The 22248-nt window shown below is 40.9% G+C and overlaps 1 protein-coding gene across 1 annotated transcript in view; it reads left to right on the top strand.

The window, feature by feature from the left end:
- Positions 1 to 22248, top strand: part of LOC137296373 (tetratricopeptide repeat protein 28-like) — a 197447-nt gene that overhangs the window by 91377 nt on the left and 83822 nt on the right. The window contains exons 7-10 of the mRNA XM_067828159.1: positions 7 to 284; positions 8056 to 8308; positions 17876 to 18056; positions 18904 to 20212. Of these exons, the coding sequence (XP_067684260.1) occupies positions 7 to 284; positions 8056 to 8308; positions 17876 to 18056; positions 18904 to 20212 (2021 nt within the window). The remainder of the gene's footprint in view (positions 1 to 6; positions 285 to 8055; positions 8309 to 17875; positions 18057 to 18903; positions 20213 to 22248) is intronic.

The raw sequence follows: 22248 nt of genomic DNA, 5'->3' as shown, positions 1-22248 counted from the left end.
CTGTAGGAAGAGTACACCATGCACTCGGGCACCATACAAAAGCAGTTCAGTACCTGGAGCAAGGACTGCACATTGCTGAGCAGTTAGGACGGCGTGAAGATGAGGCCAAAATACGGCATCGACTTGGGCTGTCTCTATGGGGAGATGGACGGTTGGATGAGTGTCAAGTCCAGCTATATAAAGCTGCTGACTTGTTTGAGACAATCCGGCGAGAATCTCAGTGGAGCAGTGACTACAAACTATCATTGTTTGACCTGCAGTCAGCATGCTACCAAACACTTCAGGTAATGACCAATTCATTAAAATGTTTAGTACCCATTTTGTATTTTAAAATTCTCAATATTTTTATGTCTAGAAGTTTTAATTTTCCTTATCCTGACTCATGCTTATTATTCTTATCTCCTCCCACTGTGCAAAGATAGTGCAGTCCCTCCTGGATTCCGTGGCAAATTGTTAAGAATTTCGCGGCACATTTAAGCAAATTCTGCACTGTGTTTTTCAATATTCTGCAAAACATTTTGCGGTTAAAGCATTTAACAAAAAGCAACAAAAAACATTATACAGACCTTAATTCTGAAACAGATATAAAGTCGACAGTACACATCACATCTTGAGTAAGTTAGATGACAAAGCATCCACATCTTTTTCTGTGCTTTAGAATTCATAGCTTTGATGCAGACGAACAACTTCCGGTTTCATGCAAATAACAATTCTATATTTACACTAAATCTGAAATAATTTCAGTTTTCAGAATGATCGATTTTGAGAATGTAATTTCTTTGTCAAATTCATATAATATTATTTGAAAGATTCCTAAAACTTGCTTTATAAATAAAGTATCTTTAGTCATGATTATTTTGAAAATGTTGTCATAGTAAACATGTCAATACATTTTATGTGTAACCGATTCTTTTCGGAACTCTACTTTTCATTTCAACAGTCAGTGAGTTTTCACTCAGTTTTTAAAATAAGCAAATTCCCCGGCAGAAAAGTGGCAAATTCTGCACGGATTCTGCAAGATAATGCGTTTTCTGTGGACCTGACATTTTTCTGCATGGAAAGGTAAATTCCGTGATTTTTTCTGCAATCGCAGAATCCAGGAGGGACTGATCATGGAACACTTTTTAAGTTCCCTTCTTCTGAAGCGGTCATACACACTCACCCACGAGTAGCTTCCCTGTTTCCTGGCAATAATGTCACATGACTTGTCATGCTTATCACTCTCTGCTTTGTCACTTGATGAGAGGGTTGGAGGTCCTGATATGGTGTTTAATATTCTTTTATATTTCAGTTCTTTAGTCAGACTTAAGTCGTATTCGGCTTTCAGTCTGTATTAATCATCTTATTGATGTTTTACGACATTGAGCACATCTGTATCCAAGCTCAACATGTCGGATGCATCATGTGCTCATCTGCAGCTGCTACATCAGGGTGCGCACAGGCCTGGAAAAGGCCTTTAATTTGACAGTTGCCTTAAAAAGACCTTAAATTTAGCATTGACTTAAAAAGACCTTGAATATTAAAAGATTGGCCTTAAATTTGATCTTAAAGATATTTAAAAAAATAGATCTATGACAATATGTTATTGAAACGTAAATGATCGGAAGCTGAACAAGAACCATAGTCCACTTCCTGCTTGTTACGTGCCCCTACATCAGCAGAAGTAAACTCGGGTCACAGTTTACATGTATGCATTGACTAATCACAGTTTGCTTCGTCACAGTTCGGGAAACCATGAACATTCACGGAAATACATTATTCAAAATGCTCACGCACAACCTCCAATCATTGTTCTTGACCTTCTTATCAACCAATCAGATGTAGGTCATTGCAAAAAATAGACGCTCACGTGGCATATTCATGGCCATGTAAGCTCAAGGGTACATGTGGGTTCCTGGCATCTAAAACTGTCTGTTTACGAAAATACTATCAGTGTTTTCAAATTAGAAGATTCATGCAGAGTTACACAGCCTTTAAGTTACAATTTTTAAATACATTTTGATAAATTTCATTCACTGATAGGATAGTGTTGAGAAACATTAGCATTTGTGTGTCATGAAACCGTCATGAAATTACGTCATGCATGTTCGTGGCTAATGGGATTTTTGAACAGGGATGTTGTATTTACATACCAAAGTATTGGCATTACCTGTCAAGAACATGGGCCATTCCATTTTTTGACTTCATGAAAAATCTTGTAGTTAAATAATACTTCAATTAAATAAAAGGTGAGTTGTTTCAAGTAGAACATTATGTATCCACAACATGATTCCAGCAGAAAATTTTGATCTCTTAATTCAAGAATATACATATTGGGAATACTTATTAATCTAGTGCTCTATAATGGCCGTTCTAATACTTGTCACGTGTCCAGCTGGCATTGTCGGGCACTACCATGCACAGGGGTCATAGGTTAATGCCATATTTGGCAGCAGGGGTGCTTCGTGCATTAGGCCTAGTGACGACCACTGATCCAGTGCAAGATGGGTCGCACTGTTTTTAATGTCAACTGGAAGAAGAAATATTCTTGGGTGGATACATTCAAAGGGGAACGCCACAAGACATTATGGAATGTCTGCTGCAAGACGATCGATCTCGGGAAGATGGGTGAGTCAGCTTTAAAATCGCACGCACAAAGTAATCTGCATCAGGTAAACAAACGAGCACATGGCTCAAGTGTACGGTCATCCATGCCTTTGTTCTTGCAAGTGCCAACAACGAGCAACGATGATAAATCGAGCGATGAAAGTAATTCTCCCAGTGAATTGCTGACTCTCACTATTCCAGCCCCACCAAAATTGGCAGGTACAACTTCTGCAAAATCGGCAACAAACACGATCTCAAAATTTGTAGCAGTGGCTGAAGTGGCCTTGAAAAAGCCCTAAAAAGGCCTTAAATTTGATTGTCATATGGCTGTACCCACCATGTACATGCACTGCAGACTTTTGCAGACACTGGAGCTTTGGTTTGCAGAAGAGAGAAAACTGCAGTGATCATTTACGACTGTAACCCTGTGTGAAGGTGTAACAGCAGTATCAGATGAAAGGAACATTTGTATTCAAAGGAACATTTGTATCATATTGACACAGTCTGGAGGATGCACCCTTCTTCGATTCAGCAAGTGCATGCACACAAGCTTCATGTTCCAGCTGCAAGGAATCACCGCATGCATCCCCCAAACGCTATTTACCGTGTCACCAATCAGACAACTTAGAGCATGCAGGCCTGCACAAATGCACTCATTGCATGAAGACCACTCCAGGCAAGAGGATCAGTTTGACCTTCAACGTAGGGATGATGTTTGCAGAACCCATATCAAACCATTTGCGAAGGTTTTTGCAGAAGGATAAAGATTACTCATCAGACAGGGATATATGTTCCTGGTCTGCATCAGAAGATGTGAAAAAGAAGTTGCTTTCTCTAATTCAGAGATCACATTGTGGATTACTAATGGGGTTAGACCTAACTTTCTCATTGAAGGAGTGCAGGGAGGTACACCCTCACCTACAAGGTGGTAGACTATTTTAACACTCTAACCTTCCCACCATCAATATCTAGTGTTACTGACAACTCATCTGCAGCTTTCAATACAGTGAAAAATTTTCAGCATCAGCATAGCACATCCCATCCCATCCCATCCTTCAAAACTCAGAAGTCTCCTCTACACCACATGGAGTCATTTATGAAAATGCCTGAAGTGGATGACATCTACCAACCTATCAGTGAGTCCCAGACCCATTCCTACAAGGTGGATGATAAACATCAAGCACCACTGCATACCACCACTTGTCCAACCTTCTTTGGACTTACATGTTCACTTGCCATCAACGAGGCTCTCATCTCCTATTTTCGTAATTCTGAGACAGGAGGGGACATCTTCTTCACCCTCATCACTCAGAAGAAGGATCAACAGTTTATATCGGAACACCTAGCCTCTACATCTGCTGGTTTGAACCTGCCAAGACAGTTACTCACGACTCCAGAGAAGTTATGATGATCAAATCACCAACACTGAGGCAACTGTCATCAAGCAGCACTATTCCAACAAGTCAAAGTACTCTGGAGTGCAGAGAGTGAGAGATTGGAAGTACTGCGACCCTTGGGCCTTTGGGGCGGCAAGAGTTCTATTCGTCATTTCTCTGGAGAAAACAAGTGTTCCCTTGAGAAAGGATGTCCTTCCAGGGGTGCAAGAGGAGGAAGGTGCTGAAGATCAGGTTTGGAATGACTGGAGTCTACCACCCCCAGCTGTTCTTGTACAACCAAGTGGGTGGATGTGTGCAATGCTACTGGGAGAACTGGGGCATCCTGAACAATGACTACATCACACATATCTTAAGAGAAGGCAGCAAGATCCCACAAAAGGCATCACCACTGCTCACAAGAGACCCAATGCACTTAGTGTATGCACAGGATCAAGTAGACAAATTAGCCAAGACCATATCATCTCTACAGGAGAAAGGTGCCGTTGAGGAAGGATCAGTAGGATCTTGCACCCAGATTTTACTCTCCAATGTTTCTTGTGCTGAAGAAAAACTCCTAAGAGTTTCAGTTCATCTAGAAAATGAAAGAATTTGTCATGGATTATCTGCTAAGACCCTAGAGGTTCAGAAAGATACATCTACCGCAAGCCCATTATCTCATTCATCAGGCGGATTAACTCACAAGCATCGACCTACAAGATGTGCATCTGTACATCCCAATACATCCCCAAACCAGGAAATATCTGCTCTTCCTATTCAATGGTCACCATTTCCAGTGGAATGTCCTACCATTGGGTAATCAAGCCCATCATAACCTAACTACATTGTCGAGGGCTACGCAGCGCTTTCTTCCTGGACAATGGCATTCAAGTTCATCACGAGATAAGTCAACTCAGACTGCAGTTCTCAGACTTCACTATCAGAATGCTTGCTCTATTCTGATGGTTTGTGAATCTACTAAAATCAGAGATGGAGCAGCAACAGGATCTACCTTTCCTAGGTATTTGATTCATTACTCTGGTGAATCGCATCACAGTCCCAGAGGACTGCTGGAGCAAGATTCAGGCTATGATAGAGCAAACTATGATAGAGCTGTGATAGAGCACTACTCTCTCCGTTAGCACCACAACAGTGGCAGTGTCTTCTTGGTTTTCTCACCTTGGTACAGGACCTGTCCAGAAGGGGGAGGACTACAACTACTCCCATTACAATGGTTTGTGAATACTCACCTCAACAGTTTGGACTTGATAACCCTACCGGACACACTGAGATCATACCTATTAGGGTGGACTCGCAGATCAAATGTTTGCGCGTGGGCCTATTTGACTCAGCCGGACTGCAACAGTCATCTCTATGTAGATGTGTCGCTTCATGGTTGGGGAGCCCACCTAGAAAACAAGGTTGCAGCAGAAACTTGGACAAGGCATGAACGCACTCTCCATATCAACCACTAGGAATGAAAGCTGTAATGAACGCAGTACGATGGTGGTCAACATTAAGGAACAAACTACTGATGGTCCACACCCACAGCTCTACAGTAGGGTTCTACATGAACAAAGATCAACAAGATCTCACACGTTGTTACAATTAACCTTTCACCTGTTCAACATTGTCAGCGAGCTGAATCGTACACAAAGGCATGCCATTCCAGGTGCACGGAACTTCATGGTAAATGCTCTATCGCAAACTCTACAATCATCTCAAACAGAGTAGATGCTACATCAGGAAGCACTTTGGCTAGTAGGTCAAACATTTGGATCACCGCAAATATGAAATTTGCCATCAGGTTCAGCCAACAGATATATCAACATTGGTATCTCCATTACAGGATCTGCTTGCATGGACAATATACGCTCTCAGCATCTCATGGGTAGGACTGAACGCTTATGTGTTCCCACCTCCAGCCTTACTACTGAAACTCACCGGGAAGATCAAACAAATGAGGATGCTACAACTGACTTTGGTCATGCCTTACTGGCCTGTGAGAAAATGGTTCCCAGTACTCTTAGAGGAACTAGGAGAACAATCGCTAAAACTACCAGAATGGAGGAATGTACCCGTCCATCTGCACACCAAACAAGGTCACAGGAATCCATCATTGTTCCAACTACACGTATGGATCTTATCAAACCTTGCTTGAAGATATGAGACTATTCCACAAGGGCTGTGAAGGGTAACCTTACCTCCGCGGATCGACATTATATGATGATAAATGGATGTGATTTGAGAATTACACCAAACAGAAGGGCACTACAGCATTGAAGGCCTCACATCTTCAAGTGGCAGATTACTTTTTTTATCACAAGTGATATGTACGAGTCACTAAATTGGACATCCTTTGAACTGTTGACACAGAAAATGCTGTTTCTAATTACCTTAGCAACTGCAGCTGGGATGTTGTAAATATATGCTCTGGATTTTAATAAAAAATGATTTGACTCCAAACATTGTTACTGAGATGGGATTTTATCGCCAACTTCCTAGTCAACCGGACAGACAATTCCATGTCATGGCATTATCTACAGTCCTTGAGTCACATGATACACAGGATTTATCTTTGTACCCTGCCAGAGCGTTGAAAATATGTTTCCAACGAACAAAAACAAACAAAAATTCAAGTGCCTGTTCATCCCCTTTTCTACTGAGACACTTGCAGAAGTATGAGGAAATACCGTCAAAATATGGATGAGAGCCGTTATTCTGAGGGCCTACTAAGCAGCAGGACTTGAACATCTGCGAGCCTCAAATCCACATGAAATAAAAGCCTTAGCATCTACACTTGCTCTAAGTGGAAACTGCTTGCTCTCAACTAATGGAGGACTGCTTTTGGAAACCAAATAAGTTTTATTGATACCTGGACTATCAAATGCAGTCATAGCTTACCATTAGCATAATTTTTTATGTATTGCCACATACTTTTTGAAAACATAAAAAGTTGTCCAACAGCTATGTGTAGGCTTTAACATGACCCTTTGGCAGTATTGAAAAGTAACCATGCTTACTGAGGGAAATGCCTAAGGGTCTTTGGCCTTAGGGCATTTCCTGAGGGATGAGGGCTTACGTTTAAACCATTTGAAGATATAATTTAGATATACTTTCAATATTTTGTTTTCACTGATTAAATCAACGGGCATGAGCCTAACAGCTGACACCACACCATGCATGCACAATGCACGTGGTCTGCATGCGCAACCCATGCCTTGCTTGGGCTCTTCCCACACTAAATGAACACACATTTCATACTGAGGAACATTCTCATTCTTCACAGCAATCCTTCGTTCCCTGGTGGATAAAACCACCAAACTAGTAAGCAAAGGTTTCGGGTTTGAAACTGGGTGTTGGCACTGCATGTTCGAAATTGAAAAATATGATCAGTAAAATAATAAGTATTTTATGATCATATTCAGTAATGGCAAGACAAGGTCATATCAATCTTTGAAACAAGTAATATTTCCATGGCAGATGGATGTTATTAAGATAATGTATGGGGTCCAGGGACATTATTAAGATAATGCCTGGGTGAAAAAGTGCCCCTTGAGAACAATAGAGTGACATCATTTTTGGTTTATGATGTACTTTAAATTATATAATACCAGTACAAAACACATATTTTCATGTTTAATGCTCATGATAATGTTGTCACAGTTTATAGTCATCATACTTATTACCGTTTTCAGCTTCTCTGAAATGGTTGTATGGATTTAGCTGAAATTGTCAGTGAAGTGGGTATTTTTCAAGGTATCACAATTGGAATTTCATCTTTCATCTAAACAAATAAATAAAATATCTTCAAATGTGAAGAGACACATTTGGGGAATCTTAACCAGAAAAGAAGTATGGAAAATTTATTGGAAACTGAAAATAATTAGCCATCATCCAGTACAGTGAGAACAACCAACAGCAAGGTCAATACTGCAGTCAGTATATTGTGGCACACAGCCGACTTGGCCAGTAACATCTTCACACATCTTGTGCTCCTAACTACCCCAACAGCTGAAACAGTTTTGAGTTAATCACACAGCAATAATGCAGTTTTTATCCTCCCTTGTTGCACAAAGTCTTTGTCTTCTTTCAGAGAGTGTTGGTTGACCTTAGTCGTCCTGAGGAGGCACTTGCTGTGGCTGAAAGGGCATGCACCCGTGCTTTCATTGATCTGCTACTTGAAAGGCAAGCAGGTTCAGCAGGCTTGTTTAATGGAACAACTATGGATTTGTCTCCTATTACCTTCGACCAGATCAACACAACTGTCAGAAAGCAGAATGGGGTGGTTTTGTACTTCTCCATTGCTGCTGGCTTTCTTTACAGCTGGCTTCTCACACCTACAAATGGTGAGTCAACTCTATCATTCCTACAAATACATGCATCGAACACTGGATTGCCTTTTGAGGTTTAGCATCAATAAAAAAGTGAATTCTAAGGTTTCTGTCTCTTCAAGTTCTTATCATAGGTAAATAAATCAATTATTAATTCCAAGGAACTGTGCTTTCTGGTCCACCAAAACACAATCTGCAGTGGCTATTCTGCATGTGGGACTGCTGTTCTGCAATCCCATTGTTACAATAAAAATTGAGGCAAACAAGATGAAGGTGAAGGTTATACTGGTTAACAGTCTCTAAGTGCAATAGTAACATGTATGGCGCACATCGGGCATACAACATGTGCTGTCAGTTTAAGCTGGACCATCTGGATCACCGCACCTAGCGGATTAGTGAAAGGAAGCTGAATTCAAAATGATTGCCCACTGGATTTAAATCTGGACTTTGTGGAGGCCACAAAAATGGGGCAATTTCATTTGTTTGCCTCTAGGCTTCGTAGCAGCATTGCCATCCATGAATTGTTTATTGGTGAAGTGTTTGGTTATAACAGGCCACAAACACCAGTATGTCAATATACTTCTGACTGTCCATATTGTCTGCCACAAACTCTAAAACACCTGTCCTAAAACACCTGTTATGCATCCCCACATCTTTAACTTTAAAGTGTGACCAGGTTTTTCAGCTAAGTAACCGAGGCACTGGCCAAGCCACTTTTCAGAGTTTTTTCTCCAAACTTTGATTTTTCCGTTTGGTTCGATAACTATTGTCCTTTCATTGCTGAATATTACTTTTCGCCAGTGGTGATCATCATTCCAGTATAATTTTCCTCAACAGTATTGGAGACACTTTTTACCTCATGAATCCCTAGCTTCTTACAAACAAACCTCCGATCATAGCCCAAATGGTATAATTAATGCTGAATGGATCAAGCTGAAGCAGGAACAGAAGTATCTTATTCACTAGTAATGTCAGACAAGCTTTTTCGCCTTCCTTTCTTAACAGTCCTTGATAGTGTTGTCTGGCTACAAATCCCAATAACTTTTGGTTTGCCGCTTCGAGTTATTTATATTTTCCCTGTCGCGATAATGTTTCAAAAACTTACTGATCTTGCTCTTTAATAAATCCAATATTTTGCACATTTCTGACTGTTTTTATCTGCTCTCTAATCCGTTTTCTTGATCAGTTATAGGAAATGCATTGCCTGTATGCAGCGTACGTTTTCCTGAAGTAAAGCAGTTGACATTCCAATCACCAGTATGATGTCTTAATCCATGACAAAGAGTTACTCTCATTTGCGGAACTTAAAAGAAAAAAGTCCTACTTAGCATTCCAAAAAAATGGAAAGAAGTAATTCAAACAGCAGGTCACCACCCACAACAAACACATCGATATGTTCACCTTGGAATGATTTTATTAAACTCACTAAAGGTTCAAGATCATTTTATGATAGTCTCGTGTCTACATCCAACTTTCCAAATGTATGCGATAAATGAGAAAGAGAGCTAAACCATCAAATCGCATGCAAGACCACATTTTCGCAATACAGACAAACAATCAAAGACACAAAGCTTTTGGATTTTCAATACAAGTTTATACACAGAATTATCTATACAAAACAAGAGTTGTTTAAAATGAAACTGGTTGATAACGACACATGTGGCCAAAGTGAGAATATTTATCATGTGTATATTGAATGTCTAACCACTCGATTATTCTGGAAAGAATTCACCAATTTTGTTAATCATGTTCTGCACAGAACATTCTTATCCCCTGCTCAGGATATACTGTTTTGTGCTAATAATGAACATTTGCTCAATCACATGATCATGCTGGCGAAGCGCCACATTTTTGTCTGAATGTTAAGGGTATAAAACCAAAGGTGTGTTCAGAATCATGAGTGCCTGCTTAATGCCTGCGGGCGCTCGCAGTTCTGAACACAGCTCAAGTTTCATCACATGTAAAGAGTTACTAAAGGCTGTTTGTGATATCAAGAAATATATTGCTCGAAACAGTTCTCAGATTAATTTGTTTGAACAAAACTGGAGTTTACTCCAATATGCTCTATGACTGTGTAAACAAAATAGCTTACGCCTCAGTGTTTCTCCATCTGTCCCAGTTTTTACATATCTGTACTCTTCCCACACCCAAGCCCCAGTGGATATTGTAAAAAATTCTCATTCCACTCATATTATACCAATGTGAAATCTTTTCTCACTGATATTTTCATGTAATCTGTATCCAAGTGAAAGTGAATAAAAAAATGAAAAAAAATGATGTATTAATCCAAGTTGGTTTCAAATGTTGCTTTATTTTAACAATATTTTTCAGTTTTTCGAATATGGGTAATAAATAAGATACAAAACTTGTTCCCTTTTCATATCAAGTTTATGTCCCTCGGGAAATAATTTTGGACAGAAGCTTGATACGAAAGGTGAAAATTTTTTCATACACTGTAAATATGACACAATGACGAGTCGTGCAAGGTGACATCTCAATAAATCAGTATTGTGTAACTTATTTTAATTCTATAATACCTGTACTTGAATTGTGATATTTATTCGCAACAATGTGCAGATTATGTTGAAATGTTCAGCAAGCCATTACGTTTGATGTACAAGTAGTGTGCGCAAAATGTATGCAAATGTATGCAAATAAATACTATCTCTACTCAATGGTTGGATTGGGTTATCCGGGGTAAAAATAATTGGATTGTAGCGCTTTGAGCACTTAAAGAAAAATAAACTCATCAAAGTGCTTGTTAGTCCTAGGTGTACATTTCAGGCATCCTTACGATTATGTATGTTCAAGATACACAAACATTTTCATGATAAAACCGAAATCCAGCATATCGATTGGTCAAAGATCTAAACAATAGTCAATCTGTATCCAAGCTGTCTAGTGACCGAACGTGTTCTTCAGAAATTTAGCCTACGCCCAATCACCTGTCACTTCCTATGTGACAGGTATCTCATGATACGATTGGTCATAGATAAGAAATCAGGGACTATATTGAACAGTTGAGATACCAAACGTCCTATTCGGGAACTTTGATGACGCCCATCCCATGACCCTTTGTCTTATGTATGTGCAAGGAATAGCATTATACAATATGTATACATGTATGTTTGTGTGATACCATATATTTTCTGTGTTAAAAGCTGGATGAATCAAAGTGACAAACTATGAATCTGTTCCATGTAAGTCACACACTAGCTTATTAGTACTTACCTTAAAATATTCAGTATACACTAGCAACGTATCAGCAAAAACGTTTCTTTCATAGAAGATTATTAGGCATGTGCGTAAATTCTTCTTTACTGCCACATCCACAGATGTTTTGAACAATTTAACCTCACACAATGATATGAGAGGGACAATTTGTTTAATTATGTCTTACATACAAAGAATACAAACGTGTTAAGAAAATACACATGCACACGCCACCAAAAGTCTACAAGAGAAAGTGCAATAAAATTACGTAAAATGTTACATATATGACATGTATTCACTCCTGCTTTCTTTCCAACATATACCTTTACAACGCAATTAAACAATTAAACAATCAGAACTTGCTCGTAGGACGAGACAGTTTCCTGTAATCTCTGAAACCTGCCAGGGATATCAGGCGTGAATAGCCCTAATTCACCACAGCCGGCCAGGCAATCAGCACGGGGTTCCAGGTGTTGAGCAGTGAAGTGGCTCTTGGGCTTAATGAGTTAACTGCTCCTGATAGTATTCTAGTTGTATTCTTACATTTAAGGTAAATGCAAACTTATGTTAATACATGTATCTTGATAGAGTTTTGTCTTCCATTCTATGCTTTTCATTTTATTGCAGGAAATGTGGAAATGGGGTATATAATTTAGAGACATGAAATTCCGCTCACTGATGTTGTGATCACAAATGAGTTTAAAAAACTCATGTCTAAAATTAAATTTTTTACTTACATTACCATAGGTCTATAGCATATTACCTCAAGCTTCACTTAACAGGAGATCTGATGAAGTTGAATTGTATTCAGTCTTGAATGGCTACCTCCCAATCACGACTGTCAGGATACGGAAGTATCTGGATCTCCCTACTGCGCATGCGCACAGAGACTCCATGAAAAGTTTACTTTTACTTCAAGCGTCGTCTGAGTCAGACGGGTTTGTTTGGATTGCTTGAAAATATTTTGGATTGAATAAAGTCTCAGCTTTTTTTGATACTTTCTTGTATTTTTCAGAGAGTTTTCACAGTGGTATGTATATTTTTCAATCCTTGTGTCGATTTTAACATAAAGTTTAAATTTGATACACGTGTTGGCTACCTTGCATGAAACATGTCATTGTGTCTCTTTTCCAGCACAGACCCCGTCCACCCAGTCAGGAGGTTGGGTGGATTTGTCGAGATCGGACGGCCTTACTCATCCAGAGGTACAGAGGATTTTGAGGGTGTTATTGTTACCTACCCCTGGATTGATGCCAGGCGCATCAACTACAGCGCCACTGTTTTGATTGTCTCAGCTTGGCACAGGCATGACTGAATCGCTGCAGAGCAAGGATTAGTCGTACGCCGGCGCCAGCGCCAGCGTCTATTAGCGCATCTCAAGTAACTAAAGTAAGCAGACTGGCGTCGGGATTGGATGTCTTTACCTTTGAAGCATCAGGTAGCGCCGATAATGTGCCTTGTGACAGGAGGAGAGTGGATCGCACAGGAGGTAGAATGTCTCAGTCCAGGAGCCCTCACAGCGGTTCATTGAGTACCTGTCGTTGCTCACGCTCTCTGTCGAGATCACCGGAGCGGCGGGGTAGCGCAGGCCGTCGCAGACATGTAGATAGCCATTCGACATCCAGATCGGTGTTGCCTCATTCTAGACAGACGGACGCTGGAGCATAAATCTACTGTGTCATGGACGGCAGATGAGGAACAGTGCTTTAGGAGGATCCTACACAGGTAGGGGATGAGGAGGGATCCTATCTACCTTTGTCAGCCATATTCGACTGGATAGCAGATAGGCTACCAGATTGTCCTTCTCCTTCGTTGGGTGTTGATAGTGACAAGGCTATTAGGATTGAGCCGGAGTTGATGATCCCATCTTACCCGATGGTAGCAGATGCCACCTTCTCTTTGAATGAGGATTTCGCCAAACTATCCTTAAATGCGACAAAAAGGTGCCGAAGGTCAAGAAGCAAGAATATAAGATTCATGCCTCAGACTTTGCAGATTCAGGTGCAGGACTGGACGAGGCTGTCCTCGTCAACATCCTACAAGGTACAAGACGCTAGACTGCAAGCCATAGATGTAGAATTGAGGCGCAGTTTGAAACCGATTTTGGCGTTAGCTTCAGTCACGTCGACAGCAACAGTGGACTTAACCGAGCAGAATGAGTCGAGGGTGGAGCAATTATCATTGCTCTTTGTCTGGCAAGGCAAAGTTTAACATGACTTGTTGGGCCATATCAGTACAGCTTTGGCAATGACTACTGTGATTCGCAGAACAGGCTTCCTAGAGGCTTGTTCTTGGCAAGAAGAGTTCAAGAGGAAGTTGATAAGAGGGCCCTTTTCCTCTCAAGTGCTCTTCGGCGATGCTATCGCGGAGATCTACAAAGAGCACACCGACCTAAGGAATACTGAAGTATCACTGTCGGCGTTTGAAGCACTATCCTCTGCCTTTCGAGGCAAGTCGGGATTACAGGACAGAGGCAGAAGGCGCTATATCCCTAGAAGGGAATCAGTCTGATCAGCTTTTACTAGAGGACGAGGCCAGAGATTTGCATCTACGGACCCCTGCAGACCAACTGATTCACACAGGGACGCCCCAGCCACTCCCGGGAGAGGGAGAGGAAAGTGCCCTAACTCCAGATGTTGAGGGCGCCACCTGTCACGACTGGGACCTCCCACCCCCAGTCGTGTTAGTGTTCCTGACACCAGTAGGCGGGAGACTGGGTATCTTCTGGAGGAACTGGCTTGGAGATCCCTATGGGACTGGAATTTTGGAAAGAGGCTACAAACTTCTGTTGATTCATCCCCTGCCATTAACATCACATCCAGCGCTGTGGATCTACTCAGAGCCACAGTTGAGAGACAACATCACAGGGCGAGCCTCAGTTGCTACGCAGACAAATGGACTTTGCCATATGTCTTCTGGAGCAACTAGGGTGGCTGTTAAACAGAGAGAAGTCGCAGTTACAGCCGTCTCAGGAGTTAGTTTTCATAGGAGGCCTATTCCGGACGATCCGGTCGAATGTCTGTGAAAGAATTTGTTTGAGCGAGTTCGTGCAGTTGTTCATCGACACGTCGCTTCAAAGTTGGGGAGCACACTTAGGTGATCAGACCACCTCGGGACTTTGGTCTGACGTGGAGGCAGGTTGGCATATCAACAACCTGGAGATGGAGGCGGTAATTTGGGCGATAAGTCACTGGGCGTCACTACTGCAACACTCCAAAGTACTAATTGCGTCGGACAACGCAACTGAGGTGTGGTTAATCTGGAAACAAGGAACAACCAGATCCAAGTCTCTTCTAGTCCAGATGTTTCTCCTGGCCAGTATGTTGGACGCAGACCACATTGAGGCAAGAGCTTGACACATTCCGGCTGCAGGAATGTATTAGCCGATGCACTCTCTCGACCAGGAAAGCCGTCTCCAATCGAGTGGATGCTCCACCAGTACCAGACCCAGCAGCTTGGACGACCGACGTTCTGTCGTTGTAATGGGAGGGACTAGACGCGTACATGTTCCCACCGCCAGTGTTGGTACCAGGGGATGTGGCGAAACTCAAAGTAACAGCGAGGATTCAACTGTTTTTGGTCGCGCCTTGGTGGCCGGCGAGGACGTGGTTCCCAAAGCTATGTTGTCTCGTAGGAAGATGCCCGTTCCAGCTTCCAGAGTGGGACCAGTTGCTGCGCCATCCCCACAGTCAGATGTTACACCTGGATCCAGCAAGGTTTTGTCTGTGCACTTGGTCCATCTGCATCGGACTTTAAAGACCAAGGGCTATTTGTCGCAAGTGGCAAAGATAATCGCCAGGGCGCATAGAGCATCTACTCGATCACTGTATGAAGATAAGTGGACTACCTTTGAGAAGTTCTGCACCCCAGCGTCCCAGAACCCTCTCACAGCATCGCCCCAGTTCCTGGCTGAGTTCTTACGATACTTGCACTGCTCGAAGAAACTCAAAGGGAGTACGATCAGCACCTATCTGTAAGCTTTAAACATGGTGTTGGCTGTGAAAGGTGATGAGAAGGTCTCCAAGATTCCAGAGTTGATTGCTATGCTGAAGGCATTCAAACTGGAGGACCAGAAGGCGAAGTTCCGACCACCAGCCTGGGATTTGAATATTGTACTTCAACATTTGAGAGGTCGTCCGTATGAACCTTTGGAGAGGACGTCCTTTGACCTGCTAACCAAGAAAACTATATTTTTGCTGGCTTTAGCTACGGCGGCTAGAGTAAGTGAGATTCATACGTTAGACGTGACCAGGGTCCGTTCTGAGCAGACTGGACAAGACGTGGCACATTTGGGACTCTTGTGGGACTTCTTGGCTAAGAATCAGCTGCCAGGTCAACCTGACAGGTTATTTACTATCCCGCCTCTTTCGTCCAGAGTTGGGCAAGAGGATTGAGAAGAACGGCTACTGTGCCCAGTTCGGGCTTTGAAATTGTACAAGTCAGCACCACATCGAAGAACTAGGAAGAGATTGTTCCTACCTATTTCGACATCAACGAAAGGTGAAGTCAACAGAAACACAATAGCGCTTTGGCTGAGGCAGACCATCTAGGCAGCGTATGATGCTCAGAATCTTCTTCACCCGGCGACTAATAACCCACATGAGATTCGGGCATTAGCATAAACTATGGCATTGCACAGAAATTGCTCCGTTCCGGATATCATGGTGGGGTGTTTCTGGAAGTCATCGACGGTCTTCGTGAGTCACTACTTACATGACCTGGCAATAGCAGACATGGAGGGATTGCAGTCTTTCGGACCTCTAGTAGTTGCTCAGCAACTTACTCGTCCGGTCGCCCTTTAAGGTATGAGGCGACTTACCTTGGTCTATAGAGGTCTTGTACTTACTTAAGATACCTTCCCCCTCGGGTGGTTAGTACGTGACCTACTACTCTGATTCTGTTCCAGTTCCCTATCTGAGAGGATGTTGCGGGAGATTGTCACACAAGAGTATCAGTAGTGGTCTGTCTGCCCCGAGGCATATGTGGGATTCTATTACATAATGGCGGTCCTCAGGGAATCCGTCACCACCATCCAAGCTGTGGTATCCATATGCTATAGACCTATGGTAAGGTAAGTAAAAAATTTATTAAAATCTCAATATTTTAGATATTTAAATACTTACCTTACCATAGGGCGGTAACTCCCTCTCAATGCTGGATGCTCCTCCCCACTTCGGATTCTTTGGACCGGGAAGTAAAAGTGAAGTTTTTCGTGGAGTCTGCATGCATGTGCAGTGGGGAGATCCAGATACTTCCGTATCCTGACAGTCGTGATTGGGAGGTAGCCATTCAAGATTGAATGCAATTCAACTTCGTCAGATCTCCTATTAATCGAAGCTTGAGGTAATATGCTATAGACCTATGGTAAGGTAAGTATTTAAATATCTAAAATAATTAGATTTTAATAATTTTGTACAGAGTTATTGTCCTTGCTTGGGCCTTATCAGTTTATTGCCTGTAAGTAGTAAGCACATCTGTGCATGTGTGCCACAAGAAACAGTCTTTACGTAGGTGAACTACAACTATGATGGTTTACATGAGATTGTGTACCCTTTGAGAAGGGATTTTTTTGTGTAAAATGTCTGTTAAAATAATATATAACGACTGATATCACTTGGCCCTGGTGTTTTATAATAGATCTCCATGGGGTAACACGCTATAGTGAGTGTTGACATCACATGGCCCTAACCTATCTGATTTTCAAGAAAAGTTGCATTCCATATATTATGTGTGTGCTGCATGCAGTACCTCTTGTGAGGTACACATTATTAATACTGATGAACGAGCTCATTCTTCACAGCAGTCCTTCATAGCCTAGTGGATAAAACCGCACGCTAGCAAAGGGGTGCGGGGTCAAAACCAGGTGTTGCCACAATATAGTGGAAGTTTCCAATAATGTGATATTTTACAATCAGTGATAGCAAGACAAAGTTTTTTCAAAACCTTGGTTTAGAAATGATCAAGGTCACGTCCTGTGTATTTACAAATCTCATCTTGGGGATTGAAATACACATCCCAGGGATTCACAAATCAAATCCTGGGGACTTACAAGGCACATCTCTGATTATATAGTGTAACCATGTGATACAATCTTGAAACATTACCTGAGACAACCATTATACGTGAGTCAGGTTGATAACTCTAGATAACTCCTGTGGGTAACAATTAGAGGACCACAAGATGAAAGACAGCACAAAACCATGGACATTAATTCAAGCTAAATTCGTGGATTCGGAAACTGGTCTCGGGGAAAAAAGGCAGTGAAATGTTACCAGTAGTATTGTGAGTATTATTATACTCTAGATAATGGTGCGAAATCTTCCATATTTGCTGCAAAGCAATGTTAAATTAATTCGTGCATTGTTGTAGGTTTGGTCCAGTTTGAAAAGATGTCTCTAAGTGAGTTGGAAAGAGATGTAGATTCAACAGCAGGAGACAGCCAAAGTGTTTTGAGCTTCACAACAGCCTCCATATTAGAAAACTGTGTGGGACAGATGCGAGAAGCCATTGGTGTCGACAGTCACATACAGCCAGATAGCATCAGCATCAGGTAGTTCAATAAACAAGTGTTATTTAGAATTTGATCTTAACTTATGAAGGTGGTTAATATGTTAGACTGTTTATGAATCATTACTTCTGAATCATTATATATTGTTAGCAACATTTTTGGTTAAATGAACTGACTCACACCATTGTTGCGAAGAACCCAATTCAACCTTTATGTATGTACCTAGAGAATATAGGTCTTGTTTACTCTGGACTGAAGACAAATGTACTACTCCTATATAGAGTACACCATTTACCAGATAGCACTTAGATAACTTAGTCTCGGCGCTGTACCTGCTTCCAGGTCAGTCTCAAGGGCCATGTCAAAAGTAAAAGGGACACAGTGCAAAACACTGTTGTGTGTCAGTGTTAATTGTAATGCTTTTTCCGACAACATACCTCATGAGAAATAAATGCAGAAAAAATAGATAGCTTTTCTTTTTCTTTTGTTCCATTAATGATTTAGTTGTAGACTTCATTCTCAAAGGTTTCATCAGTATCACTTCCTTGACCCTCCATGAACCATTTGACTTGTTATGGTTGATGAATATCAAAGATGTTGTTTTTCATTAACCGTTTGGAATGAGATTTAGATTATGGTGTCTGGTAGATATTGACAACACTGTTTCTGGAAGAAAAAAACTTGACTTAAGTGCTGGTACTTGTTGCGTGTTCAATTTTGCTTTTACAATGAAAATATTAAAAAAATTCAAAGTTCCTTGTACTATGTTGTAGCTGATGATTATTAAGGCAAAGGACTTTAAGAACTGGTGTAAAATTTTATATCTTAACATTGCTTACTTACTGTTTTGCTTACTGCAAGTTCCAAGCTCTTCTCTTTGATTTTGTAGAGGTGCAAGACAGAGCACAGAGAACCAGAGTGGATCAGAAAGTGAGACTGATGAAGTATTCCAACTTCAGTTGGAGGAAATTGGTGACCGCCTGATTGCTGAAAATGATCGCACAGGATTTCTACGAATGGTTAACAGAGGCCATTCTTTTAATACATCAACGTACAGTATCAACAGTATTTTCAGCCTTTCCAGTGGTGCTGGTGGAACTGTAAACACAAACTTCCCATGTTACAGAGGGAATGCAAAACACATTACTGGAGGTCGTTCTCCTCTTTCAGCCTTGTATAATTTCCTTTTGGGACCAATGGAAGAAGCACTGGCAAATTTAAGCCCAGATTTTTCTGATCCTATTGATCTTATTCTTGTGCTTCAAGGTGACCTATACTTGGTTCCTTTTCTAATGTTGCGAAAGGAACAGACTGAACATTATTTATTTGAAAGGTATAACTTGATAATTGTTCCTTCTATCAGTGCACTTGGGAACACACAAAAACTTGACCGCCAGGGGCGTCCAATGATAGATTCATCAGGTGCTTTGGTTGTTGGCAATCCCAAACTAAATTGGAACATTAGTCAGCACTGGCATCTTCATGAGATTCCAGGAGCAGAATATGAGTCGAGGATTATTGGTGAGTTGTTGTCATGTCGTCCACTCATTGGTGTAGAAGCAACAAAGGGAGCTATTTTGCACCAAATAGAGCAAGTTGAGGTGATCCACTTTGCCACTCACATCTCATGGAAACTTTCATCTATTGTACTGTCACCAACTGATTTGGTTTCATCAGGAGGCAGGTACCAAACAATCAAGTCTCAAGAAAATAGTGGTGGTGAATTTAACTCATTAGAAGGTCCTCCATTGTCAGATTACCTTCTCACAGCAGCAGACATTCTGAATCTGAAACTCCATGCAAAACTAGTGGTGTTGAACTCTGGCTATACTGATGACAGAGCAGGTCGAGTCAACACAGATGGTGTGATTGGCCTGACACGGGCCTTACTTTCAGCAGGAGCCCAGTGTGTGTTGTTTTCATTATGGCCAGTACCTGACCAGGCATCAAAGTTACTGATGCGCATTTTCTACACAGCACTGGAAGACAATAAGAGAGTAACTCAGGCTCTTGCTAAAGCTGTGAAAACTGTTCAGTGTACAAAACAGTTCTCTCACCCCTCTAACTGGGGTGGATGGGTATTGGTGGGCAGTGATGTGTGTCTCAGTAGCAAGATGGCATTGATGGGACATGCTGTATGTGAGATTCTCCAGTCTCCCACCCAGTGTCGGGAAGCCATGCGAGTTCTCTTGCACCTGGTAAGTTTTGAGTGAAAAAGTATTATAGTCATGGATATTTTCAGGGTATTAAAAATGCATACCCATGATATGACACTGAACAAGGCTAAATGTAGATACTGAAATTTGTTTCATGAACAAATATCTGAACGATGCACAAAATATGCATCGTAATACTAAAGGTTTAATATAAAGGTAAGGGTGATTGTGTTCTCTGTTGTTGAACCTATCTTCACCTTAAAGAAATTGCCTAATGTCTAACCACAGGCAAACTGTAGCACAAATGAGTTGCGCAGCAGAGAGAAAATGACCAGTCTTCTTACATGCGAGCAAAGGTTGACAACGTACATTCCTTGCTTCTGTTTGAAAAATATTTTTCATGTCAAAATAAAATATAGCCACCATCAAAAGTATGCACCCATTTCTTCACTGGGTTGTGCTCTCCCATTTCCAACCCCATCTTGAACAATTACTCACGTGAAATATTTTTTATTCAACATTTTAAGCACAATTGGCAGTATATCAGACCTTTCTTTGCCTCCATTCCTTCTTCCAGCTTCCGGTTCAACGGAGTGAAGGAACAGGAGGATATTATTCTATATGGAATACTTACAGTTACCTCCCTTGCCTCATTTGCCCATTGCGCCAGAAGTGTTTTTATGTAGAATAATGTTACGAAAATTCTGCCAATAGCGACAACAGGTTCATGATAACATTAGGCAATATACTATTTCTTCCTAAATTCTGCTTATTTTTGTTCCCTCACTCTGTTCAACTGGAAGCTGGCAAGGCTAATGTAGGTGAAGAACGATCTGAATACCACGAGGGGTGCTTAAGATGTTGAATAAAACATATTTCACGTGAGTAATTACTAAACGTTGAGTAAGAAATGTGAGAGCACAGCCAAGTGAGGAAATGGAAGAGTACCTTTGATGGTGGCAATATTTTATTTGGACATGAAAAATATATTTCGATCCGAAGCGAGGAAAGTATGTTGCCAACCTTTGCTCGCTTCGCTTACATATAAGAAGACTTGTCATATTCTCTATGCTGCACAACCCCATTTGCGCTACGGTTTGCCTGTGGTGTAACTCAATGTTGATGTATGATGTCATTACCCATGACCAATTTCTTACCAAAATGGCGACTTTGACAAATATAGACAGGATTGTGTGGAGATTCTTCCCTTGACTGAGGGGTCGTTTGTACATAAACATGAGATGTATGTATTCAGAATGTCTCTGACTATTTGTGTATTGTTATATGTTTTGATAATTTTCATAGTCAGTAAAAGAAGCCAGAAATACTTATAATTACTGTTGTTGTTCTGCATGATTTTGTGTCATTCATGAAGTCATGCTACATGGAAACATTTTTTATGAATTATCAAATCATTCCATTGTATCTAGATTTAATTTCCTATTTGTACTCTTTACATGCATATTCTAAGGGTATTGAGCCATTGAAAATAATGAATAGATGAGTGGATGTTAGTGTAAATCATAATTTTTCTTTGTCTTCATTTCAGACAAGCACAGTCTTTCGAGCACAATGTTCATTTTCATACCCAATATCTTTTGTTTCAGTTTAGCTAGACAGATGGTATTGGTGACAAAGACCATTTGTAATTTGATTCTAAAATGTATGGTAAAGTCAGTGATGCATTTGACGCAGCTGAACATGAAACATACGTGACGTAATAGGTGACTCAGTACTGGCCTTCACAAAATATGAGTTTGAAAGCACTATCCAACATGACAGAAAACTCACTTCAGCACTTTCAAAAACATCCCAAATGATTATAGTTTCATCATCGCAACGCTTCAATTTTAGCATTAATGATTACAAGAAATTCGGATATCAGTGATCATTTATATGCTATTTTTTAAATTCAGTACTCCCAGTAATTATCCGATTTTCACATTTCAAAACTTATAGCAAATAACACAGTGAATTGTGATTTCACACAGTCTCAAAAAGGCGACGTTTATCATGAAGCTTTAATTTTGAAATGTTATTTAAACTTTGTCTGAGATAACAGTGGATGGTATCAAGAA

This window comes from Haliotis asinina, chromosome 1, assembly GCF_037392515.1.
Source record: "Haliotis asinina isolate JCU_RB_2024 chromosome 1, JCU_Hal_asi_v2, whole genome shotgun sequence".
NCBI lineage: Eukaryota > Metazoa > Mollusca > Gastropoda > Lepetellida > Haliotidae > Haliotis > Haliotis asinina.
This window is presented reverse-complemented; position numbering and strand designations above follow the sequence as displayed.